This window comes from Ochotona curzoniae, unplaced genomic scaffold (assembly GCF_017591425.1).
Source record: "Ochotona curzoniae isolate NIBS_2020 unplaced genomic scaffold, NIBS_Ocur_1.0 scaffold_3208, whole genome shotgun sequence".
Taxonomy (NCBI): Eukaryota; Metazoa; Chordata; class Mammalia; order Lagomorpha; family Ochotonidae; genus Ochotona; species Ochotona curzoniae.
The window spans coordinates 42913886-42936898 of record NW_024467106.1 but is presented as its reverse complement, the minus strand read 5'-3'; the positions used below and the strand labels follow the sequence as shown (position 1 = coordinate 42936898).

Sequence of the window (23013 nt, the reverse complement as noted above, 5' to 3'; positions counted from 1 at the left end):
GGCCCAGGACAGGGCCCATCTCTCGTTTCCCTGCATCTCATCCTGTACAGACTGTTTACTCAATTTAGATCGACTGCGAGGCAATAGAACTGTCCCATTCTTGTGGAATTTAGACTGACAAGCCTTTTGCCAATGAAATCCCTTCTCACACCGCGGACAGACAGTGCGAGGAATATTTAAATTGGATTTAGGAGTGTCCCTATAAGTTTTTTCCTGTTTGAAATTTTGGGATGAGTTTCTGGCAGGACAGCTGTGGCTGATATGCCCTACTCCACCACAAGAATAGCAATTGTTTCTTTTTCTATTTCTTTGATTGCCTCTTATGTTCTTTAAAATCTGAGTAGCAGTTTGACCCTGAAGAGCTGCAGCGATAGTTAACGCTTGCATGTAAGATGGAGTTACTTCAGCACAAGCTCGAACATAGTCTGACAAATCTCCTGTCCTTCTCACTGGCTGAATTAAGGTTTGGCAAGTTGGAGTAGCATTCTCAAAAGCTAGCTGTTTAACTATGAGATCTGTAGCTGTATTGTTAATTACTGTCCGGCTCACTGCTTCGGTGAGTCTAGCTACGAAATCTCAAAAGGCTCCTCAGGCTTCTGCTTAACATTTACAAAACCTGGAGACTTTTGATCTGGAGATGGCAGGCGTCTCCATGCTCCTAGTGCCAGGGAGGAGATAAGCTGTAAGGTCTCCTTAGGCAGAGTAAGTTGTTCTGAAACACCAAGATGAGTGCCCTGTCCTAAAAGCATGTCTAAGGTAAAAGAAAATTTGCCATGCCTCACAGATCTCTGAGACTTTACTTCTGCTTTAGCTAATTCCTCATATTCCATTTTCCACAAAAGGAAGTTTCCGCCAGTGAGGCAAGCCTTAGCAACCTGAAACCAATCATAAGGAGTCATCCACTTTGCTGCTAGGCTCTCCACTATTGCCATAGTGTACGGGGAGTTTGGCCCGTAGTCAGAGACAGCATGCTTTAGTTCTTTAATAAGCTTATAAGGCAACGGCTCCCATTCAGGTTCATCGCATTCATAGACAACAGGAAAACAGAAAAAATCACCTTCCTTATGTGCCTGCTGCATTGCCCCACTAAAGCCAATCTTTGCTGGATCTGGTCTAGGTGGAAGGGGCTCACAAGGCTTAGCAGAATACCTTGAAGGCTTATCATCAACAGCAGGAGACCTATTATCATGTAACTCAGCCATTTGCCCCTTTTCACAATCTCTAACTCCTGATCTAAATATTTCTGGTTTTAAAAAATCTTCTTCCTCATCTGTTAAACTTTCCTGATCAGTTTTACGATATTTTACATTATCTTCAGGACAGACACTTTCCATTGAGCTATAACTAAGGCCTAAGCTTCCCTTCTGAGGATCAAGAAGGGGAGTATGTTCTCCCTGCTGAGCTGAAGGCGCGGGATAAGGCTCAGGACCCGCATCTAGTGCCTGCCGTAAAACGTTCCAAATGGCATATGCAGAGGATGGCATGCCCACTCGTCCATTACTCCGATACCACCTTCTCATATCATTTCCTACCTGGTCCCACGTGTTTAATTCTAAAGTGCCCTGCTCAATAAACCATGGGCTAACTTTTTGTACAAATTGTAAAAATTCTAATAATTGCTTCTTGCTAACTTTAATGCACTTCCTATGTAAGGTATGTTTAATAATATCAGCATATAAACTTCTTTCACTAGAATCGCTCTGGCCCATTTTTACAGCACAGAGGGTACACAACTTCTCAATATAAGTTCTGACTATTCACCCCTCCTAACCTGACCTTCTGTCAGGGGGCCTGCAGCACCCTGGGTGAAGTCCTATCCACGCCGCAAAGAGAAAGAAAAGACCTACCTTCGTCGAGTCCCTGTTCAGGCGCCACTTGCCGGAGTCCAGCTCCAGCTGAGTTCGGAACTCGCGAAGGGTGCATGGATGAGGCGCAAAGAAAGAGACGGACCACTAGTAACTCTTCATCATCATAATGGACCACGCACAAAAGCTGTCCGCTTTATTTATACAAAATCAGTCAAACTCTGGCTCAGGCTTTTTACGTCACGCTCAAGCGGGGGTTTCTAAAGATAACTCTGCCATTTGTTTCACCTAAGGCTAGGTTGCTGTTCATCTGGCATCTGGAGCCTGGCTAGGAAAAGGTTTTCAACAGATGATGCATATCAGTCAGTAGCACATTCCTACCACAATTGGTCTTGAGATAGTCAAGGGAGGAAGGGGCCTAAAAGATCAAAGAAGAAGGAAAGAATAGATTCCCACTACACCTGAAGGCAGAACTCCCTTGATTAGCATAGGATCAAAAGGGGAGTTAGTACCCTTGATTAGCATATCGCCACAGGATGCAGCCCTAACAGCGATAATAGCTCTTTGGCTAAAAACGGCACTAGCAACATTAGCTTCTAAGTTCCTATTGACGTTTAACAGTAACTCCGCAGAGGCAGGCAATGCCTAAATAGATTACAGAATTCTCAGTGGGGTTGTCTGGTGTCCATGCAAAGGGAGGCAGAGCCACATTCAGGTGTTGTAGAGACATCCGCCAGGCCTTGCCACACAGCGGGAAGTTCCTTGCAACCTTGCCTGCAATGGAGCCACGCTCTTCACACCTTCCTGTCTTCCACCCCCATCACACGGACTCCAGCAAACCAGTGGATGGAAGATTTTTCTCTGTGTCTCTTACGCATCAACATTGGAAAATGTTAATAGCTTTGAGCAATAAACAGTGGAAACTAGACTGCTGTTTTCCTAAAAACAGCATCCCCACTTTACAAGAAAACCAACCACAAAACAGATTCATAAACTTTTAATTTACATTTTTGTTAAAATATAAAACTAGGATTAACCTCTCAATGTCAAAATTAGACTAAATACAAAATCTATTGGACAACCCACATAACAGATCACAAACTGACAGCATTCCTTAGGTGTCCGGCCACGTGCCTCCACCTTGGTCCAAATACATTCTGCCCTAATCCTCATTCATCTTCACATGCAGTTTATTCCATCAAATGTTATTTCTCAAGATCAACCTACTTGAATAATCATTAATTTGTCATCTTTTTTACAATTCCTAAGACAATACTTTTCTCACTTTTTTTAGGGTTAGTACAAGAATGTTCCATAAAGAACCAATAAAAGTTGTTTCCCTAAAACGAAAGGATATTCAATGGCTATAATGTTAACCACTTAATAAAAGTATACCAAAAACTACTCATCCTGATGTTAAATGATTGAAACTATAACATAACTCAAAGTATTTTTGTCATTTACTTAATGATTACAAGATTATTCAAAATACCTTCCCATAACTTGACATATGCTTTCTAAACACTTCATATTTCAACTCCCCTATCTCTACAAAGAAAATATACAAATAGTTTCCTTATCTAAAAACATTACAGAGGGCTAAAAGGCATTTTTGATTTTTAGCTGAAAAGAGTTACACTTCAAATGTGTATTTAACTTATACACTAGTGTCCATTGTGTAACAACATTTCCCTTTAAGTGCACCATCATATTAAATTAACTGGGAACAGCTTCATCTTGTCCAGTCCAAAAGAGAGTCTTCTGCACCAAGGCTCTTTCCCAAGCTTTCTTCTGCAAAATTGATGAAAAAAAATTATAAAGAAACATAAATAAGTAGGACAGAGTTCAATCTAATAAAACACTCATTGTCAAGGTAAGATTACTTTCATTATCACCAAAGCATCTTTTTTCAAGATTTGGTACATTATTCCTAGAATACTTATCAAAGAACCAGTTTTTTAGTTATCATCGACAAATATTATCTGTCCTAATATACTATACTGCTAGTTTTTAAAAATTAAGAAACATTCAAGAGTTTAAACTATGATTAAAGTATCCAACACATGGCTTCAAAAATTACTAACACTGAATGTTTATAATTGTCCCCCCCCCCGATAGGTATATATTAAACTATTAACAACTGAATGAGTTCGTTCAGAAATATAGTCATTGCAATGTAATCACTATCATGGTTAATGTCATTTTAAGATATACATAGATATAAGATAAAACCACCACTTAGAAATGGAAGCCAAAGTCAGAGCTACAATGTCACAAGCCAAGAAATGCCTTAGGGAGGTCAAAGGCTCCAAGAAGTGAGAAAGAACCCTCTGCTAGTGGTTTCAGAACGAACAGGACCCTTGCCAAGACCTTAATTGGAGACTCTTAGCCTCCATAACTTAAGATCTCTAGAGATAATTAATTGATTTAAAACCAAAGAGTTTGTGGGTATTTTGTCACAGAAACCCTAGGAAATTTATACTGGGACCACACTCCTATTTTTTCTTCTCATTTACCCACTACCAAACTTATTTCAAAGCAAATCACAGGTAAAATATCACTGCAATAGTAAAACAGTGTTTCTAAACTTTTTGAAATTCATTTTCTACTACAACTAGATTTTTGATGTTCTTTAAGTTCTGGTTTTCATGGATTTTCCTTACCTGTGCCCCAAACCCAATTATAAATTAACACAGCAACAGAGACCCCAAATATATGCATGATTTGCTGTTTTCATCCTGGAACATGAATAAATTAGTAGCAAATTTTGTTACATTATCAAAGATTGCACAATATTAACTATGTATAATTTTTACAAAAAAAAAATATGCAAAATCTAGCTAAGTCTTACCTTTTAAATTAGGTAGCAACTCTCCAAGACTACCTGGTATTGTGCTCCTCAATCTTTGTTCCACTGGAGAAAACTTAATTAGTGGTGAAAGTGACCGCTTTCTTTCTCCAACAGACATGCGCAGAGATGGTTTTGAATAGTCAATGTGCAAATCCTGAGTGCCCAGAAAGTCAAGCATCTCATCTGCTTCTACGTTTTTCTGATTAGGGCTCCATTCTGATTTGTGTCTTTCAAATGTTTCCGGATTAAAAAGGTAAGATTCTTCCCTCTGCTTGGAAAGAGACTTCTTCAAAGCCTCAAAACTGTTGGAAATAGCCTGCAGACTGAAATCTGATTCTGGAGGACTCTGTCTTTCTCCCAGAAAATCAGCTGGAAAAAGGTCACTGTGTACAGTTCTATGAGGTTCCACTTTAAAATTCATCTCTGAACTACTGGAGCTATTAAGACTTAAGTGACCAATCTCTTCTGGAAGAGTTTCATGTAATATGCCAAAATCCATATCCTTTAAATTCCTAGAATTCATCTCACTTGATATTTGAAAAGAGTTCCATAACATAGTTTTATGCATGAAAGGTTCATAAGAAGTTTTTGAGTGGTCCATTGTTTTAATGTAGTCCTCTTCCCTGCTACCCATCAGATCTAACCTATTGCTTGCAGCAGGGGAAAATGCCTCTGTTTGGCTGTTTTCAGAAACTTTTGTTGGTAAAGTTGTATCTTCTGCATTTTGCTCACAAGCTACTTTTAAATTCAACGAATCTGTCTGACTTTGTGTTGCTGGTTCAAATACCCAACTGGTCTCCAGATACTTCTGTGGTACGTTACTAGGGCAATCGGAAACACCTTTATTTTCTGGCAAATGAGATGGACCAAAATTAGAAACAGCAGCTGCTGAGAGAAAACAGCCCCTGCTAATTTTGCTTTCATTCTGTAACATAGATGATGATTCTGACAATCCCTCTCTATGTTCAATATCCATCTGAACTGGTTCTATAGTTCTGTTCTCTTCCACTTCTTCAACAGCTTTTCTCCATGAGCTCCGAATTTCAGTTACTAATTTAAAAAAAGGAGGAAAAAGAAAATTTACTTAAAACATACTGACACAATTTACCAATATTCTCAAACATAGAGCATGCGATTAAACATTTTATTTCTAGTGATGAAGACAGAGCTACTGATTCAGAGTTTCAAAAATACAGTGATTCTATGACAAGCCTCCACTAAACAACAAACATTAACATCAAAAAACTTCACCTCCAAATGAAAACCCACAGGCAAATACAAATAACAAGTGTTTCTGAAATAAACACAGATTTTTATATGGCACTCATGACTCTCATGAATTCCAAACACTTTCCTGGAAAGTTTTTTCTTCTTTTTTTTTTTTTTAACTTATTTATTTTTATTGAAAGGCAGATAGACAGAGAGGGAGATCTTCCGTCCGCTGATTCACTCCCCAAGTGACCGCATCGGCTGGTGCTAAGCCGATCCAAAGCTAGGAGCCAGAAGCCTCGTCTGGGTCTCCCACGTAGGTGCAGGGCCCCTAGGCTTTGGGCCATCCTGGACTGCATTCCTAGACCACAAGCAGGGAGCTGGACAGGAAGTGGAGGAAAGATTAGAATCAGTGCTCATATGGGGTCACAGTGCATTCAAGGCGAGGACTTTAGCCACTACACTATCACACTGGGGCCAAGCTTTTTCTTTAAAGGACCAAATAGTAGAGCAGAATGAGGAGACTTGAAAAAGTTCATGGGACATGGATATTCAGCATAGCATTTAAACTGCCACTTGGGATGCTGGCATGCAACACAGGAGTACCTGGGTTCAAGTTCTGCCTCTGCTTCTAATCCAGTTTCTCCTAATACCATCCTGGAAGGTAGCAGATGATGGCTCATATATGTGAGTCCCAGATTGAGTTCTGGGCTCTTGGCTTCAGATCAGCCCTGCCACAGCTTTTACAGTTGTTTGGGCAGTAAGCCACTGGATGTAATATAAGAACTTTCTCTCTCTGGATTGTCTTTGTCTCTCTGCCTTTCAACTAAATATAGAATTAGAAGTTCATGGAAAATGAAATAAAGATAAAAATAAAAACATAAACATTATTTCTTAGTTTAAGCAACATGAAGCTCAAAATACTTTTGTAAACACTAATCCAGCTACTTTATGTATATCTAAGCACCAGGATCTTAGAAATTTAACCATACCTTTTTTTTTTTACATGATTAACTGAAGAAAATTTGGTGCCTTTCAAGATATTTTAAGATTAGAAACCAAACCAAAAAAAAAAAAATCAAAAAAAGCTAAATGAAGACTGCAAGATTCTACAGTTCTTCAAAAAATGTTTCAGGTCCTTTTTCCTCCTTATTTAGAATTTCTACTGAAATGTCTGCTCTATACTCAGAGCTGTCCTGATTGTAACAGCTTTGTCAATGACACAGTAGACAGTCCATCAGGTTTTTCTCAATTATCCAACTGTGCCATTACAGCATGAAAACAGCTCAAACAATACAATCACAAATGAGAAAAGTTGTCTTTAATACATTTTTCTTTTAACAAAAATTCAACAGGACAGGGTGAGAGTTAGTTCACAAGCTACAGTTTGCCCATCAGTCATATAGGCTCTGTCTCAGTTCAACTTGAGTTCAATCACTAGCAAAAGGAAATCATATTGGATTATTCAGGGGCCAGAATTGCGGTGCAGCAATTAAGTCACTGCCTGTTACCTGGACCTCTCAAATGAGCACTGGTTCACGACCCTAATGCTCTAGTCCAATCCCACTCCCTTCTAAGGCACCTGGGAAGCACCAAATGCTGGCCCAACTGGCACTGGGCCACAACACATTAAGATGCCATCTGCAGTGTCAGCATTCCACAGAGGAACCAGTTAGAATCCCAGCTGCTTCCATTCTCATCCAAATCCCTGCTAATGTGCCTAGGAAAGCAGCAAAGATGGCCTAACTGCTTAAACTTCTGGCTTCGGCCTCACCTAACTCCAGCTCAGACAAGTACAGATATTCTTCTCTTGCCCTTTTTCTATAGTTCTGCCTTTCGAATGAATAAAACAAACCTTTAAGTATAAAAAGATAGCTCAAGCACTTGGGTCCCTGTGCCCTTATGGCTTTGCTATGGCCTAGCCCTGGTGTTTGTGGACATTTGGGAAATAAACCATTACATGGAAGAGCTCTCTTTCTCTTTCTGTCTCTCCGTCTTTCAAATAAATAATCATTTACACAAGTAAAAATATATTTAATCATTTGCCCAAGATGATCTGCCTCTGCAAGGACACTCATGTCAGAATTTAGCACAAATTTTAAGTCATGGGGCAAATATGATGGCACAGTAAGCTAACGCTCCACTCTGTGGCATATGGTGTTGGTTCATACACTGGATGCTCCACTTCCAATCCAGTTTCCTGCTTATGGCCTGGGAAAGCAGCAGCAAATGGCCCAAAGACTTGGACCCCTGTACCCATGTGGGAGACCCAGAAGAAGTTCCTGGTTCCCAGTTTCATATTAGCTCAGCTCTGCATTGCAGCCATTTCAGGAGTGATCCAGAGATTGCAAGATTTTATTTCTCCTCTGCCTTTTAATTAAAATAAGTCGGGCCTGGCACATGCCTCAGTGGCTAAATCCTCACCTTGCACCCTCCAGTTTTCCATATGGGCACCAGATTGTGCCCCAGATGCTCCACCTCCCTCCGCCTCCTTGTTTGTAGCCTGGGAAAGCAGTACAGGACGGCCCATAGTCTTTGGGATCCTGAACCTGCATAGAAGACCTGAAAGAAGTTCCTAGCTCCTGGCTTCAGATCGCCTCAGCTCAGGCCATTGCAGCCACTTGGGGAGCAAACCAACAGACAGATCTTTCTCTCTGTCTCTCCTTCTCTCTGTAAATTTAACTTTCCAATAAAAATGAATAAATATTAAAAAAAGAAGAAGAAGAAGAAAAAGAAAAAAAAGAAAAAAACCTAAGACATAGGAAAAAGTGTTCAGCAATCGGAGTAGTTTTCCAGGGGCTTCCAGGGCACACTGGTTTAAAAATGGCTTTTTGCTTTCAAGAATTATTTGTTAACTTGAAAGACAGAGCCAGAGAGATAATGGAAGAGACAGAGAACCCTCGATCTTCTGGTTCACTCCTTAAAAGGCTGCAACAGCTGCGGCTGTGCCAGGAAGAAGTCAGGCACCTGGTATTCTTCTGAAACTTTCATATGGGTGCAAGATTCAAGCACTTGTGTGACCCTTTGCTGCTTTCCCAGGTGCATCTGCAGGGATTGGGTGAAAGCGGAGTAGCATGGTCTGCCTGGTGCCTGTGTGAGATGCTGGCATCACAGACTGCAGCCTCACCTGCAGCCCTGCACACTAGTGTCTGGCTGATGCTTCTGCTTACTGCTCGAAAACACAGCCTCTACTGGTCCAAACGTGGATTACAGATCATATCTGCAGGCAAGGAGAATTTTTTAAAAGATTCATCTTTTTTTATGTGATACTCAGAGTGGGAGAGAAAGAGACAGAGAGAAGGAGCAATATCTTCCATCTTCTGGTTCACTTCACAGTTGGCTACAATAGCCAGGAATTGGCCATGTTAAAGTCAGGAGCTTCATCTGGGTCTTGCACTTGGGTACTAAGGGCCTAAGCACTTAGCCCTCTTACACTACTTTTCCCAGACCATTAGCAGGGAGCTAGATGAGCAGTGGAGCAGCCAGAACTTGAATCACCATCTATGTGGGATGTTGGTGTCACAAGCTGATACACTTAACCCATCTAGACTTCATCAGCCATAGAACTTTTTAAAAAGTGCTCAAATAAAGTACATTCCAAAAAAGTCAAATAAAACAGCAGAACTGGATAGTAAGATGCTGGACTCTATGCTTGGTATATGCTTACAATGAAGGTGTCTCAACTGAACTTGAACTGTGGTCTCATAACAAGGTGGAGGAGTCCACCATGGGGGGAGGGTTAGGGGAGAGGTGGGGGGAATCTCAGTACCTATGGAACTGTCTCACAATACAATGTAATCAATAATTTAAAAAATAAATTAAAAAAACAGAACTGTATGCTATCATAGTTAGCATTTAGCCTAGTCATTAAGTCAGTCACATCCCACAAGGTAATACCGCATTTCAATTCCTGGTTCCAGTTCCTGTTCCCAGTTTTCTGCCAATACAGTGATAACTCAAGTAAATGGGTTCCTGCCCATTCATGCGAATTACCACCCAGCTTCAGCCCCAGATGCTATGGATATCTGAGTAGAGAACCAGCACATGGGAGCTCTCTGATGCTCTCCATTCTGTCTCATTGCTAAAATTTATGTCGGTATCTAAATGTGTGCCTATTTGAGTCCCAGCTGTTGCACTTCCCATCCAGCTGCCTGCTATGACCGGGGAAAGCAGCAGGGAAAGGGTCAAACCTTTGGTCCCTGCACCTGAAAGGGAAATCCCAAAGAGGCTCCTGGCTCCTGGATTCAGACTGCCTCAGCGTCAGCCATCATGCTTAATTGGAGAGTGAACCAGCAGATGAAGCTCTCTATCTCTCTTTAACTTTCTAACTTTGCCTTTTAAATAAAAAATAAATCTTAAAAAACAAAAAATCGGGGCATCTGACGCTCCCTGCAGTGTGGCAACTGTGGGGGGTGCCCCTGCCGGGTCGGACCCAACGCGGGGGACTCATGCCAAAGACATTGCCGCAAGGCAGTGAACGAGTCCTCGGCCACCCCCAGGGCGGCCAGTTCACCAAATGGTGCCAGGCTTTGCCTGCTGGTCGCCCAGATGGGCGAACTCTGGGGTTTTCAAGATATGTAGCTGCTGCCTGAGGTCACTCCTGACTAAGACTAGGTTGAGTGTAGGTGCAAAGTGAATTTTCGGGTATTCTCAATGACAGGGTCAAGAAAGATTTAAGCATGCGAGTGGACCAAGACCTAGTGGTTTCAGGGAAGTATCCAGAAGATAATTTCAGTAAGACAGATGCAACAGCTCAATTTTGAATACAGAGATGGGATATTAGTATAGAACATCACTGATCGCCACACACTAGCCCACACCGAAGCTATGGATGGGGGCCTCTTTGACAGTGTTGGATACCACTGCCCGACTAATTGTTGGAGTTGTGGAGTGGTCACATTTGGCAGGATCAAGACACTATCCAGCACGCAAGATAACTCGGGCTGGGGGTAGACTCTGTGGGGTTGTGTGGGCCCAACCCTTTGGAATACAAGTCCCCCGGGTTAGCTCGCAAGCTGGAGTTGCAATGGTCTAAGCTAGGTGTGACCACGCCACCTGCCATCACTCACAGGTAAGGGAATCCAAAACAGTCAGGGTAGGTCAAGGCAGCAGCACCCAAATGTGCATCTTTAAACAGGATGTGGGGTGGGCCGGGCTGCCACTGGAAGGGGGCAGAATGGGCAGGGCTGAACAAACCTTAACTCACAAGAAACAGAAATCAGGTTAGAGCACAGCTCATGCCATGTAGGTCCTTGCATATACTGATCTGCGTGAGGCAGAGGCACTAAGCCACAGCATACAAGGGGCCAGGACAAGTGAGGGGCTCTGCCAAACAGAGACAGAACAACCACTGCCCTACACCTGCTCTATGGCAGGGAAGAGGCCCGGTTGGGAAAATAACGGGACACCCTAGCTGGGTTGAGTTTCCCACCAAGGAGCGCATGGGCTGGAAATGAGGCTGCATTCTGATGAGGATACGATTGTAATCTCACTTGGCACAAGTGTGGACTGGGACGGGAAGCACCAAGCCAGGCCAGATTCCAATATGATCTGGTGCTCTGGAGGACTGGGGAGAGATGTGTGACGGACTAGGCTAGGTCTCAGCCCTTACTGAACCAGGTGTGAGCTGTGTGGGGGTATGGAAGAGCCATGGCTGGGTTGAAATATCCAACAACAAGAACCAGCTTGGGTTGAAGGCCAGTTAGGAAAAGCCACTGTTCCTCCTAGGATAGGAGGCGAACTGAGTAGTGCTGGCTCATGGACCCACTGGTATGCGCGAAAACTGGCATTGGGAGAGGTTCTGGTGGAGGAGCCTGGGCAACTCCTCTGGCAGGACACAGTCCTATGCAGGTAAGCGCAACAAGCACAACAGGGAACAACCCAGAACAGGCAATGAAAATTATCCCACTGGCATACACATGGCATGGGTTGGGGGCAGACCAGCCTGAATCTGTTCACATTACCTTCTGGTGAATCAGAGCACCAGAACAGAGTGTGGGTCGAGCCAGGTTCGGTTGCAACACATACCAGTACACAACAAGTAATGCCAAGATGAGATGAGCCGTACCAGAAGTGGTTGCAGCACCCAAACAGCACATGTGACAATCGGGGAGGAGGCAAAGCCTACAGGGGAATGTGGGCTCCCCTGCTGGATAAACACTTCCATTGGAAAGCGTGAATACGGATAGGGGCAGTTCAGACTAGGCAGGGCTATAGCACCTGTGGGCCTCACGGTGAGCTGACTGTTCTGACTGGTGCGAGTTAAAATTAGAGTGGGTTGAGGGGTGTTTGGGCTTAGCCACAGCATTAGCTGGCAGAGGCTGGTACTGGGAGCTAATTCTGTCAAGTCAAATGCCAAAACCTGGAGACTGCATACTCTGGGAGTGGGTGTGGCCTAGTAGGGAAATAGTGGGCACCTCCCTCAGGGTTACCACCCTCACTGGACAGCAGGAAACCCAGGATAGGAGCAGAGGTGGCTAGACAGAAAGGCACCTGCCAGTGAGTATATGCGCTGGATAATAGGTTGGTTGGGTGGAACCAGGCTTCAATGTCCATTGACGTGTGCGAGAGCTAAATGGGATGTGGGACAGAATGGACAAGCCTGCGGTGCATACTGGCAAGCATGGGAACCAGGATAGGGGGCAGAACTGGTAGGGGTTTTGGGGAGTCGCCCCAACTAGGCTGCAGCTCCAACTGGTTTGCATGAAGACCGAGTATGAAGTGGGTAGAATCGAGCTGGACTACAACACCCGTTGGTTCACAAGGAAGACAGGGCTGGAAGCCGAATGGACTCAGCAATCGCGACGACCAGCATATGCATAAGCTGATTGGTGTGACACACAGTGTTGGAGTCTGTACTAGCAAACTCACTCAAGAATCAGATCTGGGATCAACTCAGATGAAGTTTCTTTGGATATTTCTCCAACTGAACTGCTGATCTTGGAACCCCAACCATGAAGAGACTGTTAGCCAGTGGACTCTGAATAGGTTTCATTGCAGTTGGGACGGTGAGATTGGCAGCAATCCAGAACTGATGAACTATCAAAACTGTTTGAGCAGGACCCTTGGAGAGCGCCTCATGTTGGGGATTGGGGATGGGTGGAAGGTAGGGTGGGGCTTTTCCCTTTGTTACTCCCCTAACCCCAGATACAGGGCAAAATGATTATATTAGTGTGGAAACAAATGATATCACCCACTTTCACCCTGTAGCCTGTGACCCTTTGTACCCTAATAAACTAAGATTATTTAAACATGGGCCCAGTGCGATGGCATAGCAGTTAAAGTCCTTGCCTTGAACATGTCTGGATCCCACATGGTTCTAATCCCAGCGGCCCAGTTTCCCATCCAGCTCCCTGCTTGTAGCCTGGGAAAGCAATCCAGGACGGCCCAAAGCTTTGGGACCCTGCACCCGTGTGGGAAGTCTGGAAGAGGATCTGGGCTCCTGGCTTCGGATTGGCTCAGCTCCAGCCATTGCAGCTGCTTGGGGAGTAGACCATCTGATGGAAGATCTTCCTCTCTGTCTCTCCTTTCTATATCTGCCTTTGAAATAAAAATAAATAAATATTAAAAAAAAAAAAAAGATTAAAGAACCAAGACACTGAAAACAGCTTTAACACATTTCTAAAACGTCAGTAAGACCATGATTCTAACAGGGGTAACGTATCTAAGAAAGAAAAATAAGACATATTCTAAACTTACTTAAATTTTCTGGAGTTCGGGGAATTTGCTTCCTTGTTAAGAAGGGGTTAGAAGCCAGAGCGTCAATCAGTTCCTCCAATTTTACTTCCTTTCCTTCAGAGACCTGTGGAGAATCAGATGAAACTGCTCTGGCAACCTAAAACAGAAAAGAAACACAAAAACAAAAATAATCACACGCATTGGTCGAATGTAACAAAAACCTTCAAAGAACAATGACACTTCGCAGGTAGCAGTCTTAACTCAGCAGATGGTACAAACAATAAGCAATAATTAAGTTCTGAGATATAGATCACATGGCTACAATCCTATATGATCAATTTTTCTTGTCACAGATAACCCATTACAAAGGAAACAGGTAAGAAGTTTTTGAAAAATTATTTTATTTGAAAAGCAGAATGACAAGGAAAGAGAGCAAAGAGAGGGAAAGAAAGAATTGACCATCTATCTGCTATTCACTCCCCAAATGGCAACAACAACCATAACTGGAACAGAGTGAAGCTAGGAGCCCAGCACTCCATCTTAGCCTCCATACACAGGTAGCAGGAACCCAAACACTTGCCACTGTCTGTTACTCTTCCTAAAGCAACTGCAAGATGGTAGATCAGAAGCAAAAAAATGGAAAGTGAACCAGCGTTCCAACAGAAGCTACAAGTTATTACAGACAGTGGCTTAACCCACTGTGCTCTAACATCAGCCCCTAGGTAGGAATTTCTAAACAAGGGAAGGTTTAAGAGCTGTTTTTACAGCACAGTGACCTCAAGTTGTTATTAGCTACACTTTAAAAAAAACAAAACAAAACTTGTTTTGGGGCTGTGGTTATAGCACAGTGGGCAAAGCCACAGTATTTGACCCCAGAATCCACAGCTTATGTCCTGATGCTGCCCCACCTCAGTTCCAGCTGGTAAGCTGGGAGGGCATCAGAGGATAGCACACATGTCAATCACATGAGAGACTCAGACCTCCTTGATTTCTGGCTGTTGAAGCCGTTTTGGAAGTAAACCAACAATGGAGGATATCTCTCTGTACCTTGTCTTTCTCTAAAACTCTTTCAAATAATTAAATGGATCTTCAAAAGAAAATTTTAGGGGCTGGCACACTGGTATAATGGGCTACTCCTCCACTTGCAAGCACTGGCATTCCACATGGGCACCAGATCATGTCCCAGCCATTCAACTTCCGATCTAGCTCCCTGCCTGTAGCCTTGGACAGCAGTGGAGAGTGACTCAAGTTCTTGGGCCCCTGCACCAGCATGGGAGATTCTGAGGTTCATGGCTTCAGATCACCTCAGCTCTGGCTGTTGTGGTCATTTAGGGAGTGAACAAGCAGATGGAAGACTTCTGTTTTGCAAATAAAAATAATTCTTTAAGGAAAAAATATTGAAGAAAATTTTCTTTATTTTATAGCGAGAACTACAAAGAAAGGGAAGAGACAGAAAGAAAGATCTTCCCGTCCACTGGTCACTCCTCAAATAGCTACTACAATTGGGCTGGAAGAGGCTGAAGTCAGGAGCCAGGAGCTTCATCCAGTCTCAGCATGAGTGCAGGAGCCGAAGCACTTGAGTGATCCTCTCCTGCCTTCTCAGCTGCATTAGCAGGGAGCTGAGACTGAAACCAGTACGCACATGTAACACCAGCATCACGTGCCATAGGCAGTTTTAAAAAGTAACAGTGTGGGCCCGGCGCGGTGGCGCAAGTGGTTAAGGTCCTCGCCTAGCACGCCCAGGATCCCATATGGGCGCCGGTTCTAATCCCGGCAGCCCCGCTTCCCATCCAGCTCCCTGCTTGTGGCCTGGGAAAGCAGTTGAGGACAGCCCAAAGCTTTGGGACCTGGCACCCACGTGGGAGACCCAGAAGAGGCTCCTGGCTTCGGATCGGCATGGCATCGGCCGTTGCGTTTACTTGGGGAGTGAATCATCAGACGAAAGATCTTCCTCTCTGTCTCTCCTCTCTGTATATCCGCCTTTCCAATAAAAAATAAATAATAAAAATAAATCTTTTAAAAAAAAAAAAAGTAACAGTGTGACTTGATAAGGAAGAGGACAGACTATGTCTGGAATCTTGAGTTCACAGATTGCTGGTGCCAGAAATTAAGGTCAAACTCTGCAGGCAATGGTCTGAGTGGATAAAAGCCCAAGGCCTTGAGGATGAGGGTCCAAGGCCACAGGACTGTGTACTTTAAGATATCCTTGGGCCTGGCAGCGTGGCCTAGCGGCTAAAGTCCTCGCCTTAAACGTGCCAGGATCCCATATGGGCGCCGGTTCTAATCCTGGCAGCTCCACTTCCCATTCAGCTCCCTGCTTGTGGCCTGGGAAAGCAGTCGAGGACAGCCCAAAGCCTTGGGACTCTGCACCTGTGTGGGAGACCTAGAAGAAGTTCCTGGATCCTGGCTTCGGATCGGCTCAAGCACCGGCCGTTGCGCTCACTTGGGGAGTGAATCATCGGACCGAAGATCTTTCTCACTGTCTCTCCTCCTCGCTGTATATCTGACTTTCCAATAAAAATAAATAAATCTTTGGGAAAAAAAAAAAAGATATCCTTGAGACAGTCACATACTGGGCTTCTGTACTTGGGTCACAATGTTGCTTTCTGATCATCAATCATTGGCTGGATAGCATCAATATGGGATGTAGCTACCAATGTTTGTACTACACCAGATTCTGTAATTTGACTCCCTAAGCATTTTAATAAAAGATTGAGGCAGCAAGCCTTCTGTCGACCTCCCTCTTTAGAGAAAGGGGCTTCCTTCTAGCAGCCCGCTTTTGTAGTCTTTGTCTTGTGTATGTCTCATTTCTTGTTTTCTCAATTGCACACTGCCCCTTCTCCAACCCTGCGCAGGCCACTGCGGACATGGTATTACAGATGATAGCTTAACTCATTGCACCACAACGCCGGCCTCTCAGCCACATCCTTGAACTTGACAACTCTGTATATACAAAAATAACTTTTTAAAAATCAGATTCTTCTTCCACTTTCACAATAACACTTCTATTGAGTACATTCTGACAGCATATTCCTGGACACAGGAAAAAACTCCTATACCAATACGTATGAAATCAATTTTTTTTCAGTCTTTCAAAAACAGAGCAACTGATCTATGTTTTCACTGGCTATTTAATCAAATTCAAACTATGCTAAGCGATGTTGTGTACAACACAACTATAAAAAACTAACAATGTGCCCGGCGCGATAGCGTGGTGGTTAAAGTCCTCGGCTTGCACGCACCGGGATCCCATATGGACGCTGGTTCTGATCCCTGTGGCCCCACTTCCCATCCAGCTCCCTGCTTATATCCTGGGGAAAACAGTCAAGAACAGCCCAAAGCCTTGGGAACCTGCACCCAGTAGGGAGACCCGGAAGAGCTCCTGGCTCCAGGCTTCGGATTGGCTCAGCTCCAGCCACTGCAGTCACTTGGGGAGTGAACCATTGGACAGAAGATCTTCCTCTCTGTCTCTCCTCTCTGTATATCTGCCTTTCCAATAGAAATAAAATAAATCTTGAAAAAAAAAAAAACCAATGCTGTATTTCATTTGCATACACTAAGTTCTGTTAAGTCTTAACAGTATTATCATGTAATATTCACTACTGAGAAGCAGAACACACAAAGTGACAGACTGATTAGAAAAAAAGCAAACTCATAAAACAATACACTTAGTCATTTTTAAATATATGAGAAGCAAAAGGGACAAAACCTTCATTCAATGGTAAAATAATGCGTTTTTTTTTTTTAACTCAAATTCAGCTAAGCAACAGATAATACTGACAAAGTATTTAAATAAAGCATAGTCACTGGGTACATTCAGCAAGTAATTCATGTATTTATAGTACAAAAGGAAGTAGATGCTAAAATTATGAATGTGATTCTAAGTAAATAATTTTATACTAATTAATTTCTCCTTTGGGGGAGGACCTATTATTTTGCCTTAAGTAAATTGGTATGATCTGTATTCTTCTTTCCCTCTAACTACCCAAGTTAACCACTGATTGTATTTCATTTCTGATCCCAATATCAGTCAGAACATCACAGACAGTTCTCTGCACTTATTAAGGACAGTTTCTAACCTCTTCTACCAGACGATCTTGCTCTTTTTGGAAAGGATCACTTTTAGCAGGCAGAGATACTCCAGATGCACTACTTCCTGTGCTCTTTGCGACATCTGATAACAGAGAATCTTCCACCTCAAATTCTGGCATTTTCTTAGAAATCATTTCATTTTTCTCTTTGGGAGTTTTCATCATTGCATCCTGAAGAAGACCAGACATGTAATGTTAAAACCTTGGTAATCAAGCCTGATCTTGAGGCTTTCTTCATTGGAATTGGCTGAGTTCTCATGAACACATAAAAAGCTGCTAATATTACTGTAAAATAACACCTAATTGACAAAGTTAAATAATTCTGAAATGCCCAGTAAATAACAGTATATATACAGAAATGTATAGAATATGCAAATAATAGGAAACATCAAGACAGAAATTAGATTTAATTAACCTGCCATATCAATTAAATACTTTATCATAGTTTTGTATGTTCGGTATTACTCAAAAAATGTAATGCAATGTACCTTTTCAAGTAATATAACACTGTTTTTGTCTAATGACGAGGCTGGCTGCGGCAGGTAACAGGCTGGGCTAAAAGGAAAATAAGATAAGAAATCCAAGTTGTAAACAGAGAAGAAGTCCAGACACCTGACGTATGTAAGTATTCTAAAGAAACTGTCTGCCCCGTATCTGTCCGTTACGATTTCACTCAATTCGTCCCGGTCATCGAAAGGCAGTTTACTCTAGGGAGGCACTGTGACAATTCGGGCAGTACTCTAGCCCAATTTGTGTATCAGCCTCCCAAGGAGGAACATTTCACTTACCCGTTGTTTCTTCAAATCCATACTATTTGTAACGGATTAAATAGCTTGATAAACATTCAAACAGTTCAGTACAGGTTAAAAAAATATTTACATTATTATAATGTCTTTCAATATATTTCATTGTATATTCTTTTGATACTTAAGGTTCTTCATGCCCAAAATCAATTTATGCTATGCTCAATTTGTTCTGTTTACAGTAAAATCATATGGTTCTTCAGAATCTTTTTTTTTAAAGATCCATTTATTTTTATTGGAAAGTCAGATATACACAGGAGGAGAGACACAGAGGAAGATTCATGTCCCAAGTGACCGCAACAGCCAGTGCTGAGCCAATCCGAAGCCGGAAACCAGGAGCCTCTTCTGGGTCTCCCACTTGGGTGCAGAGTCCCAAAGCTTTGGGCCGTCCTCAACTGCTCTCCCAGGCCACAAGCAGGGAGCTGGATGGGATGTGGAGTTGCAGGGATTAGTGCCAGCGCACATATGGGATCCTGGCACGTTCAAGGTGAGGACTTTAATAGCTAGGCCACCACGCTGGGTCCAATGATGAGCATTACAATCTCATTTATCACAGCCTGGCACTACGGCATAGCAGGTGAAGAAGCACTGCATCTCATATAAACACTGGTCTCTCCTGGTTGCTCCACTTTTGATCCTGCTCCCTGCTAATGTGCCTGGGAAAGCAACAGAGGATGACCCAAGTTCGTGGACGCCTCTACCCATGTGGTTAATGTAGAAGAATCTCTGGGCTTCTGGCTTCAGACTGTTTTGGCTATCACAGCCATATGGGAAGTGAACTAGCAGACAGAAACCTCTAACTCTGCCTTTCAAATAAATAAATCTTACACACACACATACACACATACACACACACACACGTAATATCCTGAAAGCAACTATTTGATCTTGATTTTGAAACAAAATCTATGAAACTCAAAAGCCAGAGCTTTTTCTCCTCTAGTAATATGAAAGACAGGATTATGAGTTCAGTGTCAACATCAACCCTCTTGCCATTTTTTTTTCACAGCTAGTGGAACAAAATAAACAGCCGTGCTAAATTTTTATGTATTAGTAAATACAATTTGTCAAACTTTTTAAAATTACAACTTCTTAGAATCCTTCCTTACCCTCCAAATCCAATCTCAAAATCACTGTAATGACTCCACACTTCGATCTGGCATTAATAGGAAATAACTCAGATACAACAGGCAAAGGATCATTCATCTCCAGATTTCCTCTTCATTTCGGCAACAACTTTACACTGAAATTATCAGAGCCCTCTGCAAGAGTCAGCATTCTCTGAATTAGTGACTCTAAAACACTACCGACAAATGGTGAGGACATATTCTAATTCAAGTAACTAACCTTGCTTGGTAGGGCAATACATGTTTAACTGAAAGACTAACCAAATCAATGTATAAACTACCCTTGAAGATGGGGCTCCAAAGGTAACAGCAAGTGTTCCTATTTAAATAATTCTTATGGAGCCTAGTAACAGAGAAAAACAGAAGCATTTTATATCCCCCCATTTCTGAATTGGAAATTTTTTATCAGCACTGCAAACATAATAATTGGAGACAATTTTAAAGCAACCCTGGCTGTCCTAATTCTATATCAAGCTGCCTTGTCAACACCAAGCCCACTGAAACAGATCAAAATAAAGGGAGTTGCAAATTTTGTAGGAAAGAATCCTAAGGGTAGCTTCAAAAGAAAACAAGTGACGTAGCTTTCACAGCAGTAAAACCTTTAATAAAACCTAAATTTAAAAAATGAAAATAGGAGCCAGAATTCCAGCACAGCAAGGTAAGCCTCTAACTGTGACACAAGCATCCTATATACACACTTTTGAGACTTGACTGCTCCACTTCCAATCCATCATCCTACCTATGCGCTTGGGAAAGCAATGGAAAATGGCCTAAGTCATTGGGACCCTGCTCCCAGGGGAAAACTTGCAAGAAGCGTCAGGCTCCTGCTTTCAGCCTAGCCCAGTCCTGGCTACTGCGGCCATATGGGAAGTGAACCAACAGATGGAAGATACTCTCATTCCTTCCTCTGCCTCTCTTTCAAATAAATAAAAAATATTTTAAAAAATAATAAATAAAAATAAAGTATATAAAATGAATGCAATGTTGCAAAGACATTGTAAGTGAGGATTTTCCAAAACAATGGGGGCTGACACAATGGCTCAACTGGCTAATCCTCCATCTGCAAGCACCTGCAAGCATCAGCATTCCAAATAGGTACCAGTTCAAGTCTTAGCTGCTCCAACTCCCGTCCAGATCTCTGCTTGTGGCCTAGCGAAACAGTGGAGGATGGCACCAAGTGCCCTGGGACCCTGCACCCACAGGTCTTGGTTCCTGGTTTCAGATCATCTCAGTTCCAGCCACTGTGGCTATTCAAGAAGTGAACCAATGGATGAAAAATCTTTCTCTCTTGCTTTCTGTAAATCTACCTTTCCAATAAAAAATGAATAAATCCTGAAAAAAAGCTTTAACACAATAATTAAACACATAAAGAACTGCTTACACTATGCAAATATTGAAAAGACAGTATAATTTAGAATATGTATCTTTTAGCTAGAACTAATCTAAATCATTAGTACATAAAGACTAAAAACAAATTTCAGAAAAAATTCTGAATAATCTTAAAACCTTTAATCTATCACTCTGCATTTTTATTTGCTACTGTTATAATATACAATTAGAATGAGCTGGCTAGGGCCTGACATGATAGCCTAGTGGCTAAAGTCCTTGCCTAGCTTACGCCGGTATCCCATATGGGCGCCGATTCGTATCCCAGTGGCCCACCCTTCCATCCACCAACTTGCTTGTGGCCTGGGAAAGCAGCTAAAGATGGCCCAAAGCTTTAGGATCCTGCACCCTTGTGGAAGACCCAGAAGAGGTTCCTGGCTCCTGGCTTTAGACTGGTTCAATTCTGGCCGTTGCAGCTGCTTGGGGAGGGATTCAGTGAACAGAAGATCTTCCTGTCTGTCTCTCCTCTTCTCTGTATATCTGACTGTCCAAGAAAAATAAAATAAATCTTAAAAAAAAAACCAGGGAGAAATTATGCACTACCCCATACTGAAAAAGTTTGGAAACTGTCTTAAGAAGAAACTAAAGTATATGAGTAAAAAATTCAGTATGACAGACTAGTGTTGTAGTGTAGTGGGTTATGCCACTTCCTAGGACACCAGCATCCTGTAAAAAGGCCAGTTCCAGTCCCAGCTGCTCCACTTGTGATCAGCTCCCTGCTAACAAAGCTGGGAAAGCAGCGAGAGATGGCCCAAGGACTAGGGACCCTGTCACCCAAAGGGGAGACCAGACGGACGTCCTGACTCCTGTCTTCAGCCTGGCCCACTCACTGCAGCAGTCATTTGGGGAGTGGACCAGCGGATAGATCTCCTTGTCTCTTTCTCTCGCTGTAACTTTAGCTTTTCAAATAAGTAAATAAAAAAAATTTTAAATATGAAAATCAAATTTGCATTACCTGTTGGCTAGATCATGTACAGGTCCCAGCGTATCTCTATCTCTTCTGCAGTCATTTTCTTGCTTCTGTTGCTTAGGTGTATCTAAGAAAGTACAAAAATGAATTCTTTTAATGCTTGTACATAATACTGGAAGATCTGATAGCGTATAAATTCTAAACAAAAAAAAAAAAAAAAGAAAAAAATACAATGACATGAACACCAACAAGAAAACACCAACAAGAAAACATAATAATTCAATTGTTAAATATTAGGATAAGTGGCAGAAAATACAGAATGTCTAATAACTGGATTTTATATAAAGATGGCTCATTTCCAAAATATGATAATCCATAGCTTTCCAGTGTTGCATCACTGAATTTTATATTTCAATTCACAGCTACCTTTTCTATCTAAGTTGACAAGGCCCAAAAGCTACAGTACTCAGCAATTCTTAGCATAATTATGATGTCTGCGAGCTTACGTACTTATTTATTAGATCAAACATTTCAATAACAAACTTAAAAATGGGAAATAGAAATACAAAATGGTGACTCCACCTTCGAAAAATAAGTCTAGGATCAAATAGTAGAGTCCTGTTTTTCTGCCACAATATAGTAAAAGAAGCAGGTTAAAGAATACAAAAGACAGAGGATGCGATCATTCCTTATGGATGCCAGTTCAAGGCCCAGATGTTCCTCTTCCGAGCCAGCTCCCTGCTGGTGCACCCAGGAAAGCAGGAACGGCCCAGCCCAGCCTCAGCCACTGCAGCCATTTGGTGAATGAAGCAGTCTGTCTTTCTGTCTCTCTCTCACCAGTCTGTCTCTCTATATATTCAACTTTGCCTTTCAAATAAATAGAAGGAAAAAAAAAAAAAAGTAAGATGAAGCCTATACATTATACATGGATGTATCCAGGAAACCTCTGTAATGGGAAAAACTGGGCGAGCATAAAAGACCAGACACAAGAGGCCACATACTGTATGAGTCCATTCACATAAAATATCCCGAAAAGTCCACGTTTATATGAAACAGAGAAAGCCATAGAGACAGCAAGCAGATTACCAGCACCTGGGCTGGGGAATGTGAGAAATGAGGTGTAATCACTACTGGGATGGTGTTTTTAGGATAAC

At 42.3% G+C, this 23013-nt stretch overlaps 1 protein-coding gene and 1 non-coding gene across 3 annotated transcripts in view; both read right to left on the bottom strand.

Annotated features, from left to right (window-relative positions):
* Positions 1-2787: 2787 nt before the first annotated feature.
* Positions 2788-23013, bottom strand: part of HAUS6 (HAUS augmin like complex subunit 6) — a 41713-nt gene continuing 21487 nt past the window's right edge. For both annotated transcript variants that reach the window (XM_040963787.1, XM_040963788.1), the window contains 6 exons: positions 21905-21986; positions 18122-18188; positions 17622-17804; positions 13564-13699; positions 4657-5706; positions 2788-3596 (listed from right to left, as the gene is read on the bottom strand). In XM_040963787.1, coding sequence (XP_040819721.1) covers positions 3538-3596; positions 4657-5706; positions 13564-13699; positions 17622-17804; positions 18122-18188; positions 21905-21986 — 1577 coding nt within the window. In that variant the 3' untranslated portion in view covers positions 2788-3537. The remainder of the gene's footprint in view (positions 3597-4656; positions 5707-13563; positions 13700-17621; positions 17805-18121; positions 18189-21904; positions 21987-23013) is intronic.
* On the bottom strand, positions 18271-18401 carry LOC121145159. The gene has a single exon (XR_005881956.1).